General features: G+C 39.3%; 2 protein-coding genes across 2 annotated transcripts in view; one reads left to right on the top strand and one right to left on the bottom strand.

Annotated features, from left to right (window-relative positions):
• The window catches only part of CAMKMT (calmodulin-lysine N-methyltransferase), a 214,784-nt gene extending 210,720 nt beyond the window's left edge, over window positions 1-4,064 (bottom strand). The window contains exon 1 of the mRNA XM_032682717.1: window positions 3,881-4,064. Coding sequence (XP_032538608.1) covers window positions 3,881-3,979 — 99 coding nt within the window. The 5' untranslated portion in view covers window positions 3,980-4,064. The remainder of the gene's footprint in view (window positions 1-3,880) is intronic.
• A 444-nt stretch (window positions 4,065-4,508) lies between these two features.
• PREPL (prolyl endopeptidase like) lies at window positions 4,509-22,449 on the top strand. Its single transcript, XM_032682711.1, is given in 15 exon segments — window positions 4,509-5,021; window positions 5,023-5,194; window positions 8,057-8,254; window positions 8,769-8,835; window positions 9,505-9,708; window positions 11,713-11,836; window positions 14,104-14,320; window positions 14,901-15,086; window positions 16,543-16,746; window positions 17,474-17,649; window positions 19,049-19,265; window positions 19,456-19,605; window positions 20,453-20,579; window positions 21,472-21,554; window positions 22,344-22,449. Coding segments are annotated over 15 exon segments (2,301 nt in total). The 5' UTR covers window positions 4,509-4,926; the 3' UTR covers window positions 22,425-22,449.
• Window positions 22,450-22,931: the final 482 nt, after the last annotated feature.

Raw genomic sequence — 22,931 nt, 5'->3', positions numbered from 1 at the left:
GGTATGGGTCAAGGGAATGGGTTATGAATTATGTTTCAATAACTGTACAGCAAATGTACTGTGTTCAGAAGCACACAAGGTTGCTTTTTTAGCTCTTGCTCCAGCAGACCCATGCAAAAATTAGAGGAGCAAACCAGGTTCTCCCCATCCTCTCATTTCACAAAGTTTCAGAGTCCAAGCAGCGCCCTCACCAAGAAATTTCTGTGCCACTCACTGTTCCTATAGAGGGAGGGAAAAAAAAAATTAAGCAAGAGTATCATCTCTAGAATCTCAATAGCTAAACCCAAAACATGATCCTCTGGTGTCTGAGTACTATGTGTTTCCCTGGCAGACCACCTCCTACCTTATAAGTCGTCTGCTGCACATTTGCAGAATTGCTGTCAAAGCTGCCCGAGTTGAGAAACTTGCCACCTGTCCCAAGCCCCAGAGTTACAGACACCACAAGGGGCCTGATGCATGAGCCAGCCCTTATGTGAGCCCCAAAATACACTGACAGCACCAAGTTCAGTGCTAAGAGACAGAAGAATTCAAGGCTGTGGCAGAGACAGAACGTGGTCATTTGCATTTCATAAATGATTACAACACTTGTTCGGGAAAGTGAAAACATGGACTCTCTTCCTGCAGAGTCTGCTGCACTCAAACATCCTCAGGGAGCAAAGTATCAACCTGTCTGTGCAGGAAAACCTGGCATCCTGCCTGTTTGAGCTGTGTCATTGCACAGAACAGAGAATATAGCCAGCACTTCCCTGCCAGACAAAAAGACTTATTCCTTGGGTCATTGATGTGGAAGGAGAGATATCCTGGATTTAACTTTTCTCCTAACATTGGACAGAATACATAAATAATTGCCATTGCATTTTTAGAATTAAGGTGCATATGCAGTCCACAGTGATGAAAAAAAAAACAACACCAAAATCAGAGCAGAAAATAAAGTCATAACTATAAATTGATAGAGGTACAAGAATAGCTCCCTTGAGTAGGACAGCATTGCAATTTACAGATTTTTGCCAACTAGAGATAAATCAAATGAGAAACAGCTCTCAGAATTATGAAACTTGAAATGGAAGCTTTGCATACAGGATATGTACAAAAAATAACAGGTCACTGATTTTTTTGCTGTATCCAACCTCTGTCAACATGCTTTAAATGAAAACGCACTCGCATTCAACAGCCTCACAATTTGGGGCCACGACCTCTTATTTTGCAGGATACTTCAAAGTACTACATATGTGAGGAGAACCACTGTGTTTGCTATGCTGTTAGAAACTAACAGCAGGTTTGAGGCACCAAGCTTACTGCTTTTGGATCCACTGGCAGGTCTCAGCATATGAAAGGCACAGGCATTTTCAACAAAGTATGAAAAACGGCTGTGTGCTGTCCACACTACTTTGTACTTCTGTACCACATGAGAAAAATACATACACGAAGGGAATGGTAAAAATATCAAAACAGGAGATAGACCAGCAAAATTAAAAGACCAGCAAAATTAAGACCTTCATGCAATAGCAGCAGGCCTGGAAACAAAATGGACCATCTTGACAACTAAAGAAAACCATCAAGACCTAATTTTCAGAAAAGCCTGTTGTTTGGGGGCTGCTTTAAAGCAATGGCAAGCCAAACATACATATAGGGAGTAACCTAATGCATGCCTATTTCTCTAACTTTGTTGCTAAAAACTACAGACTGGATAATGCCATCAGTTGCACAGACTGGCAGAACTCAAAAAACACTCTTAGAGAATTTACTCCTGTTATTTTCAAATGCATTTTCAAATGAATGGCTAACTTCCCTTAACACTGATTGAATGTAAAAAATATTTTTCTTGATTCTGACAGGCTAAGTTTAAAAATGTTGCCAAACTTCAAACTCACTACATACATAAAACATTTTATTGATAAAGAACACATAGGTAATTATGCAAACCTCTGGTTCTTTATGCTAGCTTCATAGGATACCTCATAAAAGGGCTTTTTTCTTAATTAAATCAGCGAGCAGGCACTCAAGCATCCTTACCATAGTAAATCAATTTGTGTGTGCACTGAATGAAAGCAAATTCAATATATAAACACACCACAGAACTGATTTCACGTAAGCCACTATTATAAGCAGTATGAAATGTGGTTTTAAAAGCACTGTAAGAAACACTTTGACAGTGCTCCTTTAAAGATGGATGTAAAGGGAGGTTGATACCTTCTTCCAATCCATAGATAGATCTGAGCACTTCTGTAGTAACGAGTGCAGAACTGATTTTTACTTCAGATGTACCAGTAAGATTAAATTGATCTTTGCTCATCGTACCATACAAAAATCAAAAGAAAAGCTAAAGAACATGGGAAAACCCAAGGAATCTGTAGAGGAAAAGGTCATAGATACATGTAGTTTGAGGAAGAAACAGAAGCCTTCTCCCCAAATACCTACACGCACCCTTCCACAATCCCATTCCGTTGTTATGAAAAGCTCCGTGTGATTTTTAAGAGACAGGAATATGTCAAAGGCAATATATGTTGAAAACAAGTAACAGCTAGTATGGCCACAGAGCTCAGCTTACACAGCCTGCTAGAACAGAAACCTACAAAGACAAACCTGATATTCCTACCAGTAACTTCGACATTTCCTGCTTTAGAGTATAATAAAACAGAATTTGGTCCTGTTGAACAGGATCGGCAAATCTACAAACCAAAACCACATACAAAAGGCAGTATTGATGCCCGCAGGCCTCTCACTCCGTTTCCCAGCTGCAGCCAGGTGGCCCTTTCAACCCACCTTCTCAGGGAGAGCTGCCAATGGGCAGCTCCAGGTGTGCATTTGCAGAGAACTAAACACTTGAGGTTAGGGCTGTAAATATCACGTACCATAACAATAACAACTAATTAAGCTGATCTGGGTTTTTTAAGCCTTTACACATACACTTATCTGCAGAGGAATCCTTTCCAACCTTGCATAGCTCCTAAAGGGTCTAAAACAGTATGGAAGGCTGGAGCTGAGAAGCTGCTGACACCACAGCACAGGTGTCACCACTTGCTCCTTCTTCCTCCTCATCTTCCTCCAGGCATGGCTCAGCCAGCCTCAGCAAAGTGCAGTTTTCACTGTCAGGTGAGTGGGGTCTTGCCCCCACTCCCCATGAAAGGCAATTTGGGGAACATTCCTGCAAAGAGCAGGAATGGGGTAAAACCCACAACAACCAGCGACAGCAGCATCGATGAAAAGTGTCAAACCATGGCCTGAAAATCCCAAGGTAGTGCCCTCAGGCTACAAGGTGCCAATGTGATGCTGGCCCTCCTCCCTTAACACTGGCCATGGACTGTTTGGGAATCTAAGGCACAATTTAGAATCATAGAATATTTTGAGTTGGAAAGGATCCATCTCTTGGTTCTGCGCAGGACTGACGAAGAATCCTGAAGGCATTGTCCAAATGCTTCTTGAACTCAGACAGGCTTGGTGCTGCGACCACTTCCCTGGGGAGCCTATTCCAGTGCCCAACCACCCTTTGGGCAAAGAACCTTCTCCCAACCTAAACCTCCCGACTCAGCTCCATGCAGCTTCCTCGAGTCCCGTCACTGCTCACGAAAGGGACTGGTACCTGCCCCTCCTCTTCCCCTCTCTTCAGAGAGCCGTGAGTGCGTATATATATACACGTACATATTTTTATTATTACCACATTTTCCAGGCAGAGGGCTGCAAACCTCTTTGCAAACCCCGCCGTACTGTTGCCGGCGATCCTCCTGCCAGGGCTGCGGACAGCGCTCCGCACCCCCGCGGCACCAGCACCCCGCCAGGGCCACAGCCCGGCCCGCGGGACCAGAGCCCCGGCGCTCCCTCCGGCCGCGCCGCCGCCCCCCCCCCCATGCCGGCAGCCCTCCCGCCCGCGGGCTCCCCCTACCTGTCCGAGCAGCCGCCAGCGGGCTCGGGCCGCCCCCGCGCCGCTCGCCTCGCACCTGCCCGCGGCGGGGCGGCGCTGGGAGCCGGCAGCCTCGGCCATGGCACGGCGGGAGTGCCTGAAGCTGGCACGGCGGGAGGGAGCACTGGCCGGGCCGGCAGGGCCGCGCCACCGAGCATCCAGCGGCTGCGGGACCGGCCGGGCTAGTGATGGAGCGGGAGGAGGAGGGCGGCCATCTTTGTTAGGGGCAGCGCTGAGCCGGTCTCTAAGCGGCCGAGGAGTTCCGCGTTCTCCAGGCCCGGCACCGCGGGGGCGGGAGCGCGCCTCAAGACAAGTGGCCTGTGGCCTCCGCGCCCGGGCACGGGACTGTGTGTGGCACTGCAGCCACCCGAAAAAGCCGCGCTAGGGCCCGCGCCAGCCCGCCCGCCGCGGCTCCGAACCCCCGCGCTGACATCAGCGGCTGAGCCGCTGAAGCGCCTGGCCGCCATCTTGGTTGCGGGCAGCGCCAGCCGGGAGCGCTACCACCCGGCTGGCATCTTATCCCGGTCGGCCCCGGCGGAGCGGGAGCGGGAGGAGGAGCGGGAGCGCCACGGCGAGTCCTTGCGCAGGCCGCGGCGGGAGGGACAGCGCTAGAGTGAGCGGGGCCGCGTCGGCTGCTGCGGCCCCGGCCCCGGGGGAACACGTGGGGCTCGACCCCCGCAGGCGGGGTCAGCTCCTGCTGCTGAGGGACCCTCTGGAGAGAGAGCGTGGGTTTGGTGTTGGATGATGGGGGAGCGGGGGGGGGTTGGACTTGTCCAAACTCTCCCAGAGTTTCGTTCTTCAGCGTTTGAAGGTGTGTAGTTGCATTTTTCATTCTCCTCATAGTTTCGCTGGAGTTAAACTTGAGCCGCCAGGAACGTGCTGGTTAAACTGCAGGTACCAGTTGATAAGAGACAGCCAAAGTTTTACCGCGTCTTCTCATATGATTTACCCAATGAATCAATATCATTTCTGTGAGAGAGGAAGTTTTACCTGCAGTTTATGTTACGTTTTTTTCACACAGAGTGTAAATGGTCTGCAGTTCGGGATTTTCAGAAATTTCAGGTTGGCTATCAAGAAATGAAGATTATGATGTCGTGTGTTGGACTGCGAAATCTTCTCCAAGGGCTGAGCTTCAGTGTCAAGTACTACTCTAGCATTAACCATCTTCAAACAACATGTCCTTGTAGTAAAATTAAAGCCAAAAAATGCCACATCCTGAACCGTTCAGGATGTACATGCACACACAGGACCGCACCATCTGGAAGCATCCTGCCATGGAGATTCTTTTCCTGCAAGGTATGCTGTTTAAGGATAGACTCAATGTCAACAACAACCACCTTGGCATATCTGTTAAGGAAGCCAGCCATACTTTTCACATGTTGAGGAAACATAGTTGTCCCGGAGAATTTGGTGCAGAGGGATAAATACCAGGATATCAGTTACATTCAAGGACACGTACCATTGTTAAACTTTCCTGCGCTGCTTTGATGTAAAGCTGCATTTTCACTGATCTTCCTGGTATCTTCCAGAAATGTTCAGGTAAAGTGTCAGGAGAAAACTGCAGGGACAGGTAATGTAGAGGCAAAATATCCAAACTGATGACACCATACTTAACCACTGTGAGCTGGTTCAAACAAAACTTTTGTCATGCACAGAGTCAGAAAACAATCTGAAATAATTTTAGGTCTTCTGTTCTAGTATTTTTAATACAGATTTTGCTAAATGTATTATAAAAGTTTACTGTAGTATGACAGCCTGGAAACTGATTTATATGCATAATGCAAATGCATAAGTACGGTTTTAAAAGATTTGTGTTTTGGTTTATTTGATCTTAAACATGTTTTCAGATGGATGTGGGGTTGTCCTAAAATTGCTTTTATTTGTCACCATAAACAGTTCCTAAGTCTGTGTCTTAAATGTAAACAAATGTTTCAAGAAGAATATAGGAAGTCTGGATGGATGAGAACGTGTGGTTCAGTTTATTCATTGGCACTTCACTAACACAGTTACAAATGCTGGTCTATGACACTGGTTTCAGGATACAAACAGATGGTTTTCACCTGAAGGGAAGCTATGCCTGTTTTCTTTGAAGCAAATGTTTGCACACTGATTGTTACTGAGATCCTCTGCTATGTAGATATTTCTGGATTACTGTTTTTTCCCGAGGCAGGGAGGTGTACAGTAATTCTTTAATATATCCCTACGCTGTGACCACCAGCTGTGTATAATATTTCCAGATAAACAGAATGGGAACTGTTGAAAACAAAAGGAGGGCAATCATCAAAATATTCATAAAGAGTGGAACTTGCCAAAATGAGTTGTGGATGCTAAAATTTTACATAGAATCATCTAGGTTGGAAAAGACCTCTGAGCTCATGAAGTCCAACCCTTAATGAACTACTGCCGTGGTTACTAGACCATGGCACTAAATGCCACATCCAGTCTCATCTTAAAACTCTCCAGGGATGGAGAATCAACCACCTCCCTGGGCAGCCCATTCCAATGTCTGATTACTCTCTCTGTAAAAAATTTCTTCCTAATATCCAACCTAAACCTCCCCTGGCACAGCTGAAGACCATGCCCTTTTGTCCAACTGCTGGTTGCCTGGGAGAAGAGACCAACCCCCACCTGGCTACAACCTCCTTTCAGGGAGTTGTAGAGAGTGATGAGGTCTCCCCTGAGCCTCCTCTTCTCCAGGCTAAACAGCCCCAGCTCCCTCAGCCTCTCCTCATAGGACTTGTGCTTGAAAAATAGGTATAAGGGGAGATCATACATACACGAGAGAGAGTTTTTAAATACCCAGAAACCACATTCAGCTCAGGAAATGCCTGAACTAAAATTGTTGAAGGCTGGGGAAATACCTGTTGAGGAAAACAATCTGGCTTGTCCCATTCTTATGCTTTCCTAAGTATCTCTTTATGGCCACTCTGAGTTTTTTATTCGGTTACATTTAGTTTGAGGAATAGTGTTTTCTTAAAACAGTCTTGCCAGTGACTGGGGAGAAGGTGGTACAACTGGAGCATCCTGCAGTTTCTTTACTCTGACCAATTGCACAGTTGCTCCGGAGGTTCTCTAAGGGCTTTCACTATTTCTTTGCCTTGCGCTTCCAATTTGATGTACCAGGTGAGAGAGACCCATTGGTCTGAACCAATAACAGACACTCTTAACACCTCAATGATGTGCTTTATGTTCATAGGGAGTTTGGTAAATGGAGCAAATAGTTTCTTTTCCCTTCAAAGTCTACTTGTAATGTTCAGATTTTGATCCACATGCATTTGTGAAGAAAAACTAGGAACAAACCAACAGTTCTTGATGCAAAGTGAGGATGGGGTATAAAGCATAGGCTGCTTTTTAGGCTTAGACACATTCATATCATACACTGAGTGTTAGAAAATGCTACTGTCTATGATCTGTGCAGTGTTATGTAGTGTAATATATGTTGTTAAGCTTATTACTTGATCAAGTGAGATTTCACATCATGCAAGAGGAATTAGCATTGTTCTAGCAGTTTTAACACATTTTTAACATTTTTACAATAGAAGACAGCTTTGTTGGCAATGAGGTAGCATGGAAAACCAGTTCCTTAAACTTATTCCTGGTAAAATTGTTGCAGAATCTGTATAAGTTCACTGCTCCACTTCATTTTGCACCTTTGAACATTTATATTAAAACTTTTGAAGAAGTGGAGCAAGAACCTGAACAAGGACTCCCACACACTAGGACAGAGGTTTGAGTGGTATTGTTGTCTAGGGAAGGAAATGAGAAATTACACTCTAAAGACAGAAAATTATGAAAGAACACCAGTGAAGAAGGAAAAATAATAGAATTCCATAAAAATTAACTAAAACCTAGTTCTAGAAAAAGAGCAAATACATTAACTCATAATCAATTAAGAGCATATATTAATAATACCCTAAATTTTGAAGACTTCAATAAATGTGTCAAGTAAAGCACATTTGACAATGCCTCTTCAAAAGATCAGGAAGAATTACAATAGAAACATAATTCAACTGTGGTTTTTCTTTTTAATGGCACATACTGTTGTAATAATGCAAAGTTGGTTTGGGGTCTGTAGCTCAGGAAATACTGCCTCAGTATATTCATATTGGTGTACAGTGTGCTGGCTTGTAGCCATTGCTGTCTTTCTTTACTTATCAGGAAGGAACAAGAATCTCCTCCAAAAGGAAGCAAAATACATCCGTAGTAACATCAGAGCTTTTGCACAAGAATCTTCTGAAATCAGAGCAGGAAAACTGGAATGACATTTCACCAATATACAAACCCATGACAAAGAGAATCAAAGAAAAACTAGAAGAATTGCACAACAAGTACACATTCAATTCAGAAAGCCCAAGGGTAAGTGGCAAAAAATACATTTCCCATTGTTAACTGCAAATAAAAAGCAGTGAAGCCATTTCTTCTATAAAATGCTCGTTTATTGATTATTTTATGGTAGAAGTTTTGAATATTTTAATAATTGTGGATAGTAGCAGCATGTGTTTAGAACAACTTATTCCTGTTATGATAGTGAATTTACCTTAATTTCTCCATAGGCAAAAGCAAGTAAAGATACAATAATCATCTGACTTTTGCATAAAGAATACAAGACGTTGTAAGTTGCAAGAGAATTGCAGTGATCTGAGGCTTTTGTTAAATTTAAAGCAGGTACAGGAAGCTTTAGTACCCTAACTTTGAAAGAACCTTTGTGATGCGTGCAATTCCTTATTCAGTACCAAATATATGTGCTATATTCTGTCATTTTTTTTATGGTACAGTTCTGTTGTACAGAACAATGACTGAATACAGGGATTCTAAGGAAATAGTCTAACTATATGTTGGACTTGAAACATGCTTGTTTTGTATTGAACAGATGAGGTTTGGAGAGAATGTGTACTTTGAAGAGAACGGCTGCATATTTCTTTCAAAAGCAGATGATGGTAAGGGATTTATCTTCCTAATACGGTAGGATTCTTAAAAATGTTGTACATGTATCACTTAGTGTTCTTTTGTTACCTTAAAGCATTAAAGCTGAGTTTCTCTGTTTCTCAAAATAACTAAAAATACTTTTATACAATTCTTTAATGATTGATTAATAATTCTAGAATCTTGAATCTGAAAAGGGGAGGTGAAGACGGTTAGAGAATAGTATATATTGATACTAAGGCGAGTTGCTGGAGAGGAAAGAGAGAAGTCACTTCTTTTCATAGCCCTGATTAAACATTTTTAAAACAGAAAAAAGCATCCATGCTTTTGTATTTCTGAGGGGGTGGAAAAAAATTACTAATTGTATTTATTGAAAACAAGCACACTTTTGCTATCTGAGCTGTAAAATTCAATATGCTTACTATAAGCCAGGATCTACACTTTTAAAATATTTTTAGTAATAACTACAGGACTTTTTTTTTCTTCTGGAACTGTAGAATTTTTTGTTTAGTTTTATGAAGCGCATTTGCAAATATCTTGCAAGACAGATATGTGGTGTTGATAAATTCCAGTAGTATGCTTGTGAATATTGCAGGCAGATTTGTTAAATACAGGCATTAACAATGACCATTCATTTTGACAGTGTCTTAGTTACAGGATTTTTTGCTTTTTTTTTAATGTAGATGAAGGAAATGTTGACATTTTATTCAGTACTGACGATCTTGGCTTTTCTGATGCCTTTATTCAACGAATCAGAATTTCACCAGATCAGACATACATGGCCATCAGCTTAAAAAGTGAAAGTTCTGAAGAAGCAACCTGCGTTATTATGAAACTTGGTCATTTTCCTGTTGTGAAAAAAGTAATTCCAAGTGTATTTAGCTTTGGTAAGTTGCTTATAAATATCCTGTGGATCACACCAGCTTTTGACACAACATTTTTCTTAGTCTACAAATAATATTAAAATATTAAAAAAAAAAGTAGGCAGCATTTAATCCTAAAGCTGTTGAATTGTTTCTTATTTATGATTTCTTTCACACTGCACAATTATAAGTTATCTAATGTGGGTGAAAGGGACTGCTTTCTTGATACAAGTTTTCCTTCATTGTAAAAGCAATCATTTATACATGTTAAAACAGTCATGCATATAATTTTTTCTATTGAATTCAATATGCTGCTTTAAAAATTTACTGACATAACTGTTTGTGATTTTTTTGAGAAATGCTCTAGTTGATAAACTATTACAGCTACAAGTGAAGTCATTGATAGCTGTAGACAATTGGCTTTGCTGGAAAAGTGTGAAAGTACTACCTACTGTTGGGTATTGGCTGGAATTTCAACTGGAATCTCGGATGTGGATCACAGTTCAGAGGCCAGTGAAGTCAGCCAGTCTTTCAGAATAGATTACAGAGGTTTACACTGCTGTTAAACAAGCAAAAGTAAACTGAAGTAAATGGGAAATCTTTCTTTTTTTATAGTATGTTAAAGAATATAGCAGAAAGAGTATAATAGTATGTATACAGTGTTCCACATCTTGTAGTTTGGATTATATTTTTGGAGGTCATCAAATTTATATAGTACAGAAAGCAATTTGCCTGAGCAGGGCGAAAAACTAAAATCTAGGTAAAACTTCCTAGTTATAAAAATGAAGAGCAGCAAGAATTTAGTGTTGTGTTTGCACAACTGAAGATTAAAATGCCTGTTGAAAACTGAGCCTGCAAATTTGCCAGTGATGTTTTACACTATACTTGATTTGAACATCTATCTAGGTCCAGAAGAATCTGGACCAACAGGTCCACAGTAGGTATGACAGATTATGGCAGATAATAAAAGTATGAAAGATGGCTATCAGAATTGTAGAGATTACACTACTTTTGTAAATTTAGTCAGGTGTGAGTGAGGTACAGACGTATCATGAAGTACAGAGGTGTGTCAATCATGAGGAAGGGAATTAGGTCTTATGACCACTTGCAAAGTATGTGCTTGTACCGAGAGAGATGCAATAGCAGGGAGAGAAACAGAAGTTCTTGAAAATTTACATCTTGATTTCTTAAATGCTAGGCTATAGAAGAACTTGGATTTCCCTTCTAAAGGCTTGTCTTCATAGGGAACCCTCAGCTACCTGTGCACTTGGGAGCCACATTGCTTTTCAGATAGCAAATTGTTTGTGTTGCTTCAGTGTGGTACTTCCTCAGGTTTTCTTATATTTATATATAAAGTATTTATATATAAGGCAACATACAATAACTTTTTAAACCATAAGTGTTAAACGTTTTTCTGGTGGCTGTAGGAGCAACAGAGATAGCAGTAATGTGGGTGGATCAGTCAGATTACTGAACTTCAGAACAACAAGGTTCCTGTATTTGTACATCTCTAATGTTGGTGAATACATATACAGGCATAGAAAACTGGAGAATTTTTATCTCAGCAGTACCCACAGGGCACATGCATCATCTCTTTTCTCTGAATGGTTTGCGTGCAGTCACATGCAGCAGTGCAGAGCTTATGCTGTCTTTATTATCTCGCTGACTCCATGTAAACCTCTGTTTCTCTGTTCAGTTTTAAACAGCCACATATCTTCTATTTTCCTGTTACCTCCAGAACCCCCACAGGGTCAAGAGCTTCCTGTTACTGGGCCCCATAACATTGTCCTCTGCCTTTTTTTTTTTTTAATATGTTATGAGATACTTGTTGTGTGGTGTTCAAAGAAAACATGGGAAAAAGCTTTTTGTAGCTTACCCCAGTCCATGCAGGATGTAGAAATGCTGTCCTCAGTTCATGTCAGCTGCAACCCACCTTTTTCAGCATTGAGTCCAATGTCCACGATCTCCATTTTCTCTCAGTAATAGTATACACTGTTCCAAATTTGATATGCCTGTCTTTTTTTCCAGAATGGGCTGCAAATGATGTTCTGTATTACACAACTCAGAAGAACCTTAAATGCCAGAATGTGTTTATGACCACTTTCACTTATCAGAAACATGCTAAGTTAGTTTATACAGAACAAGATGCAAGGTAATACTTACCTAAAAATATAACAAGTCCTTTACATGTTTTAGAGTGTTTTATATGTATAATATAGCTGGTTCAGAAAACAAAGTGTTCCATATCATATTTCAAATGGTAAAATGCATTTTTAAGTTGTGTTCCACTGTCAGTAGTGCCTTATACAGTCTGTGAATGTGCTCTGTTCTCCTTTTGATATGTGATCAACAGAGATTTAACTTTCCTCTGTTACCTCACGAGTTCAATTGAGTTTATAAATGTCAAGGTCACTCTCAGGTCAGGGTGTCCTTTAATGAATGTGTGACAGTTTCATACAGGGTAAATCAGACAGTAGATTTCATTTTGTTTTCTCTGCTATTGATGTCTGATACATCTTTAAAAAAAAAAACAACACAGAAGTTCAGGCTAATCCTTGCTCTGGGTAATGGATGAGCAAAATCATTACAGCATTCCCAGAGACAGAACTATTGTTGACTGAATACCCTCTCAATAACCTTTCTTTAAGCAGTGGTTTAGGAAGACAAGAAGGCTCTTTGCTAAACTGAGTGCAGAACTAGTTTTTCAACCATGCAGAGTGTGGTAGATTTATACAGCATTCCGTAAATGTTTGTGATTATCCTTAATTCAAGTTACATACTCAATAAAGAAATTTCAATAATACTTTCATCTGGGAAAAAAAAATCTGCAATTGAGATGGAGTAAATAAGATCCTTTTATTCCAGCTGCATTTGATGCATAGTTTTGGAAAATCAAGTTCCACTGACCTGACACTTCCCCACAGGGAAACCGTTGGCATAATTCTGAAGGTCACAGTCATTACAGTAAATCTACTAGAAACTTACTCTAAAGGGTCATGTGCTATTGCAGCTCATAGCTGAACTTCTTCCTCAGAGATGGCAAGACATTCTTTTGTACTGCCACTGAGCAGTTCCATTCTGCATCTCACCAGCTCTTCTATTGCAATCAAGTATTTTTTTTTAGAAGTGGAAAATTTCTTGACTTCCTTAAAAAAATAAAAGCTACAAGGATTAAAAAAAATTGTCGTATCAAGGTCAGAGGCCTTGGGGAGAAGTGTAACCTGCATTTCAGCTTGACTCTCTTAGAGGTAAGGGTCGGCAGAGCTGAACTGTTGGAATCTCTACTGAATGCAGTGCCGCATTCCTGCCAAATTCAGGGGTATTAGAGAGGCAGGAAGCTGATTTCTTGTAGACTTTAGACCCCTCTCTGTGCCTGTTCTCCTAAAGATGTCAAGAGGGTGCAATTAGAGGAAACAATAGTACCAAAAAAATTGGAGTTCTCCATCTGCAAATAATTAAAGGCACTGAAAATGCTATCTAAAGCATCCTTTCCTTCACCAGTCAATTTTGAATTCTAGAGATATCATTATTGCAGTCATGTATCTGATCTGTACGATGCCGATTACGGTACTCAACCCTGCAATTTCTCGATGAAATCTGGATCTTTGTGATCGACAGCTTTGCTTTTAGAGACATCAGTCTTAAAGATTCAAAATGCCAAAGAAACTGCAGTGTCTCAAGATGCGACATTCCAGTTAATTAGGATGACTCACAGAAATTTGAATCTGAATTTCAGCCTGAACTTCTCTAATACTAGCATGCAACCAGTGGTTATCCTTGTTTTCTATTTCTAAATTTTAGAGGCATTTAAAACCAGTAGATAATTCCTGGTTTCTTAGACGCTTCCAAAACCAGTTCCTAGTTTCCAGCTTTATCACTGCAACACTGTCCCATCTTGTCTCATTTTTTTTAAAAATAGTACTTTTTGTCTCATTTGCTTCCAAGTTAGGTCAGTAGAAAATAGACATTTTATCAATTTATCTTTATAATAGCTCTTTTGTTATTGCTGTTCCCACATGATGTCCTTTATTAATTTTAATTTAATTCTCTATTTACTATTTTAAAAAAATTAGGGTTACAAGCTCAATAAAAAGTTCTTCATTTTGCCTGAATTTTAAAGCCTACATAGATCAATAAGCTTCCAGTGATGCAAAAACCTGAATTCAGTTGGGCAGCAACTGAACTGCTTTCCTTGCAGATTTCAGGTTCCACACACAAGATTGCAGGGTTTTGAATCCCAGGATAAATGCAGCAGAAGTGGGTTTGGGAGTCAAGTGGCCTGAAACTTCTCCAGCCTACTTACAGGCGTGTTTTTTTTTTATCTTGCAGGTGGAAGCCCATGATTCTGAAACAACATGCGTTTTTAAAATACTAATCAAATTTAAGCTTTTTCTTTTTTTTTCTAATTATTCCCTACAGATTCTTTGTAGACATTTATCTCACAAAAGACAGGCGTTTTCTCACTATCAACAGCAACAGCAAAACAACCTCAGAAGTTTGGCTGGTTGACTGCAGAAATCCTTTTGCTTTACCTGCACTTGTACAAGCACGAACAAAAGGGGTCATTTACCACATCGAGCATAGAAATGATGAGTTATATATTCTTACTACATATGGAGAACCTGCAGAATATAAGGTAATTTTAACTGATAATTAGAGTCACGGGATTCATTCAGATCCCTACTGCAGATCATATAGAAATAGTAAGGCTGAATTTTCATTTTGTGCTTCACAGCTTACAGAAATAATTTGAGAATTACACACAGAGCCACATGGATTGAAAAGAGTGACAGTGTGACAGGAAGTCTTGCCCGTAGCATGCCAGTTTGATTCTAACTCCTTTGACAGCATCAAGCAATGAGTATGCTTTAACAGTCATGTCCCCTAGATTGAAATTTAAGTTGGTGATCTCGGTCTATATAATCAACCTACCTACAGTTCTGCTGGCCATGCTGAAAGCACTTACTGCATTAAAATCTTCTGTAGATTAACCTTTGAGATTTGATCTTCTCCAAATCTCACTGAATTGTTCTTCCATTTTGCCTAAGTAAAGGCAGTTTAAAACCCTCCAGTTTTAGTCAGGCAAACACCCTCGATACAAATGAGGGGTTTTTTTCAATAAAAATGCTCTAAGAGATCCCCTCTATGCCTGTACCTCTAATTTGTAACTCTTATTATCTCTTAGTTATACGAAGTTGTTTATTTTATTTTTATAGTTGATGAAGGCACCGGTAGCTTCCAGCGGCAAGGAGAACTGGCAGTTAGTTCATGCACTGGAAAAGAAAACAAAGCTGGTAGACTTCGAGATGTTCAGTGATGGCTGTATTATGTTCCTGAAGAATGCTGGTCATCTTTACCTAAATGTGATTTCTTTTGTTTCACACTCAGTTCAGTCAATAAAGGTATGTTTTATTTGGCTTAAGCAGCATATTTTTCCAGCACTATTTAATTTTTTTAACATAGCATTATAATGAAAGCAAAGATAAATTCTAAAAGTAAAAGTGGTTTGAAAAGTATAATACAGCAAAGTTTGTTATTATGAGTAATTGTATTTACCTGTGGCTGTTCTTCAGGATTTCATGTGGTGGCTTACTGCAGCAAAGTTAAAGAGCAGCTCTCTTATGAGTCAGTTCTTTCTTCAATATACTACAGTCAGCCTCTTTACAATACAGCTGATTTCTTATGTAAAATAGGACTTGATTCCCTAAACACTCTACTTAGTTTTACTGGGCCTATTTTTGGTTACATACATTGGTGTAAGCAAGGAAACAAGCCTGGCCCTCCAACAGAAAAAAGATTAGAGGAACGTTCAGGAGACAAATATGGACACTGTGCCATAATAAATGGGAAGAGTTGACATTACAGTACAATTGGTGCAAAGTATTTCTTTCCTTCTCAAGTTCTTGCTACATACTTGTGGATTAAAACCAAAGTGACTCAATTCAAACCCATGATTTCTGGAGACCATTCAGATGAAATAATTAATTGATCTGTTTGTCTGAAAAATACAATCTGAACTACTTACAAGTTTATTGCAACAAGCTGCCAGTGGCACATTCTATAAAACTGCAACAGAAAAAGGTTTTCAAGAAAGTACACTGTATGGTCTCCAAAATCTTCATTTTTTTAAAATGATGTTAGTTTATTTATTCAGAAAGGGTCTGCAGTTACTCGGGAGAACTTGGACTTTTGCTGCCATTTCGGAAGTCTCTAACAACTTAACCCGAGTAAGTAATGGTCTGGCAAAGGGTTTGGCTATGTCCCTGCTGCTCTCAAAGAATGAATCTTGATTTCTTTCATTCTTAGCAGAGTTAAAAACCTTAAATATAATAACAGTAAGTATCTGAGGGTGAATGTGCCAGGAAAAGGTTTTGTTCTTCACAATGGCTGGCACTAGGAACAAAGTTAAGAGGCAGGGGTTTTCAGCGGCTTAGCATTACTGAGCTAACTCACAGTAAAAGCATAACAGCTGACATGGACTTGGCTGCATAACATGTTGAAGTGGAACTGGAAATGCAGTGAGAAATAGGATCTAAAAAATAAAAACTAATGAGGAATCAAATACTGATTCAGTTTAAAAAAAAATAGAATCTGCATTAATGCCCATTTCAAACTGAATTTGAATTTGTTTTTCTTTTTTATTTCATTGTTGAACTTTATCCAATGGCCTCAGGGGAAAAGTTCACCAGTCTGTCACTTTTTGACTCTTTCACTACTGGATTTAAAAGAAATACAGATTGTGCTAATACAAACTAAAGATAATAGTTAATATCCAAAGCCTTTTCCTCTGAAGGACACACTAAGCAAAATTTTCAGCAGCAGTGTAAGGGTCTCACTTGAAATGCCATGTTTTCTCAGCTACCTACGTGGGCCTGTGAATTTGAATTGGAATCTCATCCTGAACATACCACCAGCACTTGCTATTTTCAGCTGTCCTCCCCAGTACACCCCCCTAAACGTTTTGCATATTCATTTAAAGAAAATAATCTCATTGAACAAGCTGTGCAAGAGGTACCAATTATTACGAATTGTCACACTACACGTTTACTAGCTAAAAGCAAGGTAAGATTTTTTTCAGTCCTTTCCCTTTCCTTTTATTCTTTGCTTCCTCCCCACCCATTTAAAGAAAGTGCATTTGGCAGGGAATAGAGATTAAAAAATGTAAAGAGCAGTTGGTGCTATAGTTACTAAACAGTGGGTGTTTTCTTCAGTGCTATAGAGAAGAACAAGAAAGAGTCGTGATTTTTTTTTCCATTAACCTGGGTATGCCAGAGGAGATAACAGCATACGATGAGTCAAGGATCTTAGTATAGTGTAAGTTAGAATTGCTGGTTGATGTATGGTATTGTACTCTGCATGATAAATTAAAAAGATGCTCTGTTGAAAAGAGCTCCCCACAACCAGCTGCACGGTGTAGATCAAGAAAGGAAAGTTTTAACAGCCTGAGTTTAAAAATTTGGAGATGTTAATAAAGAGTTTGTACTGTGGTAAGTGGTAAACTATTTTGTTAATAACATATATTCTTGGTGTTAAAGGGGGAAGGAAGACTCGGGTGCTTTGGTAGTTTAAAAACTCCTCAGGTGTTGCACTTAAATGAATTTATACTCTGCCCACACAGCAGAGGTTCAGTCTCATGCTTTATTTTTCAAGAGTGCTTTGAATATTCTAAGTGAAAAAAAATTACTGTAATCAAAAAAACACATTTTAAAATAAATAATTGAAGTTTTCATTGCCATGTGTCATTGAGATTTCTGCAATGTCCCTTATTGTAAAAATACTCCTTTTCCAGGATGAAACTTTGGTGCCAATTACAGTTTTTCATAATATGAATTCTGAAGAGCTACACAGGAAACCACTTCTAGTTCATGTTTATGGAGCTTATGGCATAGATTTGAACATGAGCTTTAAAGAAGAGAAGCTGATGTTAATTGAAGAGGGTTGGATATTAGCATATTGCCATGTTAGGTAAGTCAAATATAAAATGGAATTAAGATTTTAATCTGCAGGATATACAGGTATTTCTGGATGTGCAACTGAAGACGTAGAGAAAATTTTTTTCATGTAGCTATATGTAATTATTCATCTTTGTAGATTTTTTTAACATAAATTTACCTCAGCAAAAAAGAAGACAAGAGCACATATTGCATTTAGGTTTCTTAAATCTACAGGATGGCTGTACATAACTTTCAATCTTTTGAAGTCTCATTACCTCGTCTCATCTTTGCTCAACAAAAACACTGATAACACGTTCAAATTGCAGCAACATGTTACCTCCCTCCCTTTCTGAGGGCATTGTGTGCTAGTGACCAGTCTATGTCTTCTGAAAGCCATTTCCCTTCTACAGCAATAACTAAGCATTTAACCCACATCTCTTGCTCTTTTATTGGCTAAATCCTCTGTCTCCAGTTTAGCTACAAATCTACCAGTTTTCTAAAACCAGCATGTACAATAGGCTTCTTCACATTTTCACTGAGGTAAGTATGTAAGGAAGACAACAAAAGACTCACTTTAGGGGAAGGAAATGAAGGGAAGGCAAATTAATAACTGTTTGAAACACCAGGCCCAAAACAAATTCAGCATACAAATATATCTGCTGTACTCAAGTGACAAGCACTGTGCTATTCTTCTTCCTGCCCCATTAAGTATCTTAAGATGCAAGTCAGTCTTAGATGAAGATGAGTTCTTCATCCAAAGATGGCAGACTAATCAGTTAATTAATTTAAACTTGAAACCAGAAAAGGAAGCTTCAGGTGGCTTAGAACCAAAACTGTGGTTGTGTAGAAATAAATATAAATTTATTCTATATTCCTGTATTACAAAATGTAATATTTCAAGTAGTATTTGAAATTCACAAACTAGGGGGAAAAAAAACCCAAACCCACCTTTCTAACAGTCTCAGAATTTAAGCTATGCAGAATTCAAATCCTGAGAGTCTGCTTTGGAGCTGAGAAATACTGTTTTACTGTTTTGAATAAATGCTAGTGTTAGTGATGTAAGTATTGAAAATGTTTTAGATGTTCTAACAGTTTCTTGTGTAGAAAGATAATATTACTGTCTGATTTTTTATTGCCTACAAGGACAGTGTCCTAAAGTGGTGCTTTCTCTGTGAGTTCCAGGACACAAGCACAAAAGGGCATGGAGTTTAGTATTTTCACCAATCATCATGCATGGATTTCTTTTGTCTTCATGTTGTGTCTTTTAGCCATAACTGAGGGTAAAGATAAAAATAGAGAAAATAAGAGTTAATTAGGAAGGCAGACTATGGTTTTGCAACTCCGTGGCTGCTGCTGCTCTTTCATTATCTGAAGCTTTGCCATGTAATATTTTCCAGAGAGACTCAAACTTGAATTTCTTTAAATTTCAGGGGTGGAGGAGAGCTAGGCCTTAGCTGGCACAAAGATGGATGTCAGCATAATAAACTCAAAGGTCTCCAGGACCTTAAGGCTTGCATCATGCTGCTGCACGAACTGGGGTTTTCTCAGCCAAAACACACAGCACTGGCAGCTGCCAGTGCTGGAGGAGTTCTTGCAGGAGCCCTGTGCAACACTGATCCAGAACTGATCAGAGCCATGGTTTTACAGGTGAGGTGCTGCAGACTTTTTATGGATTATAACATTAAGCTGTATTTTCTGTTTCATTCTACCAGTTTCTGAATTGGAAACGTTCCAATTCAAAATTCACTTTCTGCATTTGTTTGAGAACACATTGACTCAGGCATTCAAGGTCCTCTGTCCTATTTGCCAACTTTTTTTTCTTTTCATGACTTCTAAGGCTCCTTTTGTAGATGTTCTAAATACAATGATGAAAACTCATCTCCCACTGACAATTGAGGAACAAGAAGAATGGGGAAATCCATTAGAAGATGAAAAATGTATGAAGTATATCAAAAGCTATTGTCCATACCAGAATATTAAGCCACAGGTAAAACTATGCTTTCTGTGTGGAATACTACAGTAATAAAGTGTAGTGGTTTACAACTTTTTGCAGAAAACAAAAAGTGGGTAACAAATTTTAAAAAAACTCCAATATTAATTATTTCTGTAATAATCTTAGCAATATTTGGAGTCACAAGTGACTACTAAGATTAACCGAATGCCTTCTCCTAAATAATCAATATATTTCAAAACTTACTTTTTAGGACTCCCAGGAAGTAATAGATTACTCTATGGTATAACAACCTCAACATGCAAAATATCTTCTCCTTTTGTGGGGGCTTTCTGTTGTTCTACTGGGTTTTGCAGACTTTGTCACAGAAGGAAGGCAGTATTTTCAACTGATTTAATACCTTCTAAGAGGCAAACACCAAAATGGAAAAGGAGCTATAGTTTTGACACTGTCATCTCAGGGGAAATCTTTCTTTATTTGAAATAATGTGTTAGCTGTGTTACATAGCTTCATTAAGTAAAATCTTACTATTTAAAAAACCAACTCTTTCTCTGCAGAAAGATAGCAAAAATAAAGCTCAGCTATTGTTCTAAGGTGAACCATTCCATGACTACTACTCCTTTTTTTTTTTTTGCAATTATCAGACTTATACCAGTGAGAGGAGGATGTTTTTGATGACCTTGCACGTAGATAATCCCCTACTATGAAGTAATTTTTCAGACCAAAATGGTTTTTTGCGGTTAGTGATAAAAGTGAGGTTTTTTAAGTAGTAATACATGTTTTTAGATAAATCCTAACACGTTGTACAGTAAGAAAAAAATCTGTTACTCTGTGAGAAAAACCAATTGTCAAGCATTTAACTGGTTTTGGTTTTTAACCTCAGTGTTATCCTTCAGTTTTTATCACGGCATATGAAAATGATCAACGGATACCACTAACAGGAGTTTTACGATACGTTCAGAAACTTAGGAAGGCTGCACTAGATCATGCCAGCAGAACAAGTAAGAAAGGTAAGGATAAGGATATTACAGGTAAACGGAGTTGGTTAAACCAAATATTAATAGTCATGTAATTAAACACCATAGAGATTGACACCTCCTTAAATTAATTCATTTGTACAACACAATCCCATATTTTTAGCTCCACAACAGGCTCCGAGATGCAAAAAAATAAAGACTGGCTCGCTCGCTCTTTCTCAGGCCTCAACATATGGCAGCTGTTGGGCAGTGCAAGGTGAACCCATACCATCAGTCCAGCTACCAGCAGGTCCAGACTGCAGTTCTCAGCAATGCTTGGATAAAATCTTACTTTTGCTGCTCTACAAAAAACAACTTTTCTCACTTTGATAAAGCTGCAGGTCTTAGTCCAAGGCAGAATGACAGCAAGGCCAAGGCACAGGTGCTTTTATACCTGGAACTTAACACTAGCTTTGGGACACTTTCCAGCCAAAGGTACATTCAAGCCTTACCATTTTCTAGTACTGTCTCATCTGGGGAGAGGTTTTTACCATCAGCATCAAAAGAGATCTTGAATTATCTTTTCTAATTTTCATTATGCCCTATATCTGCAAGCAGCACAACTGTGATGGTTGAGAAATTACAGCAGATGCTGCAGTTGCTGCTGCGGTCTTTGCTCAGAAATCAAAAACCACATCTTTCCAAAAAGAGTCAAAGAGAACAAACACACTAAAGAGATAAATATTTCTCAAATATGCAATTAATAGAAATACAAATAATTCATTCAGAAAGCCGCTATATGATCCTTTTTTTTTATTTTTTAAGGAATAAGAGAAATTCTGTCAGGACTGAAGGCAGAATTATCTATACCTAAACAACTCACATCTCCACTTACCTTTTTCCTTGTTCATTCAGTGTAAAGTGATCACTAGCTTCATTGTTCCAGGAAATTGGATTCCTAATATCATCTTAGATGTCCAGGCAAATGGCAGCCATTGTGATTCATCTTGGGAGCACTCAGTGAGTGAGGTATGTTCCCTTTATTGTACATGTCCATGACGTGTTGGAGGGAGGTGTCCCCTCAGTTGATACTTCAGTTTCAGTAGTCGTGCAGTCACTGAATGTATGTTTAAAGTATAAAAAAGAAAAACTGCAAGAGCAACTGCTGGTCTTATATATCTATAACACAGCAATTTATAACATAATTATATATATTTATCAATATATATACTTCAATAGATAGAAAAGAGACAGTGACAGGGCCAGATTATTGAAAGAGCAGTTTTCAGTTCCCACTGTAATGTGTTGAGAGCATTGAATGAAAGGTTCCAAGTTGGGCAAAACATTATTCCAGCAGGAAAAGTCTTGCACTGTAGAGTATTAAGTGCTTAAAATTGTCATACTATTTACTTCCATCTTCTTCATGTGTAAGACATATGATGGGCTTGATCTTTACATTTTGAAATGCATGATCTGTACTATCAAAGCTATTACAATTAGCTTTCAAGATTTTGCACTTTATACAAGTGTGCCTGTTAAAAGCAACACAGTATATTGTTATCAGTGTCTCAGACTATCACAGTTGGATACAAATTTTATTACTGTTATTTTGAACAAATCCTAGCAAATGTTAATTTGGTGATTGTGGCAGTAACTCCCAAAATTAATTCCTTCAGGAAGACCTTCATTCTGTTTTAGGGCAAGATATTTCTTAGCATTAGTCTTGGAAAGGAAGAAGATTAGGATAGCTGCACAAGAGCCTAAAGGTTTATAGTGCAAAGAACTTTACTTTGTAATAAAATATTTTCATTATTTTAGGTCGCAAGACATCTGGCTTTTCTGAATAAAGAACTTGAGGAAGTATGCCATCTCCAACATCATAGCAAATCCTGCAGATAGCTAATAAACACAATGACCACGTGAAGAACTTTGGGTCGGATTTTTATTTATATGGAAAGCAAACACCTTCTCCAGAGGATCTTTGCTCCTGGATCCCTGCTTTATGGGCATAAGTGCACAAAGCTGGGTGTGGCATTGGCTTATAAACATACAGACCAAGAACTGAATTTCTCTGCTGCCTGGTAGTACAGAAGTAGCTGCCAGCATAAATCAGTTTGATCAGCAAGTTCTGTTCACACAAGCCAGCAGTGCAGCGCTACACGAGCAGAGCTGAGCGCAGCGACTGGCACATAAAGCCTCACGTGAGTAGCACATGCACTTTGTACAGGGAGCTCTCCATCCCAAGCCATCTCTTTTAAGACCACCTTTTACACAAGGCAGTAAAACTCCTAAGTAGTATTTGATGAAAAAGTCTCATTACTTCTAAAACTAATTCCCATATGTAGGTGATGATGACTGTTGCCCTTCCTATCTACACAGCAGTCATAGTGTACTGATCATATGGTG

The sequence above is a fragment of the Chiroxiphia lanceolata genome, chromosome 3 (genome assembly GCF_009829145.1).
Source record: "Chiroxiphia lanceolata isolate bChiLan1 chromosome 3, bChiLan1.pri, whole genome shotgun sequence".
Lineage (NCBI taxonomy): Eukaryota > Metazoa > Chordata > Aves > Passeriformes > Pipridae > Chiroxiphia > Chiroxiphia lanceolata.
This window is presented reverse-complemented; position numbering and strand designations above follow the sequence as displayed.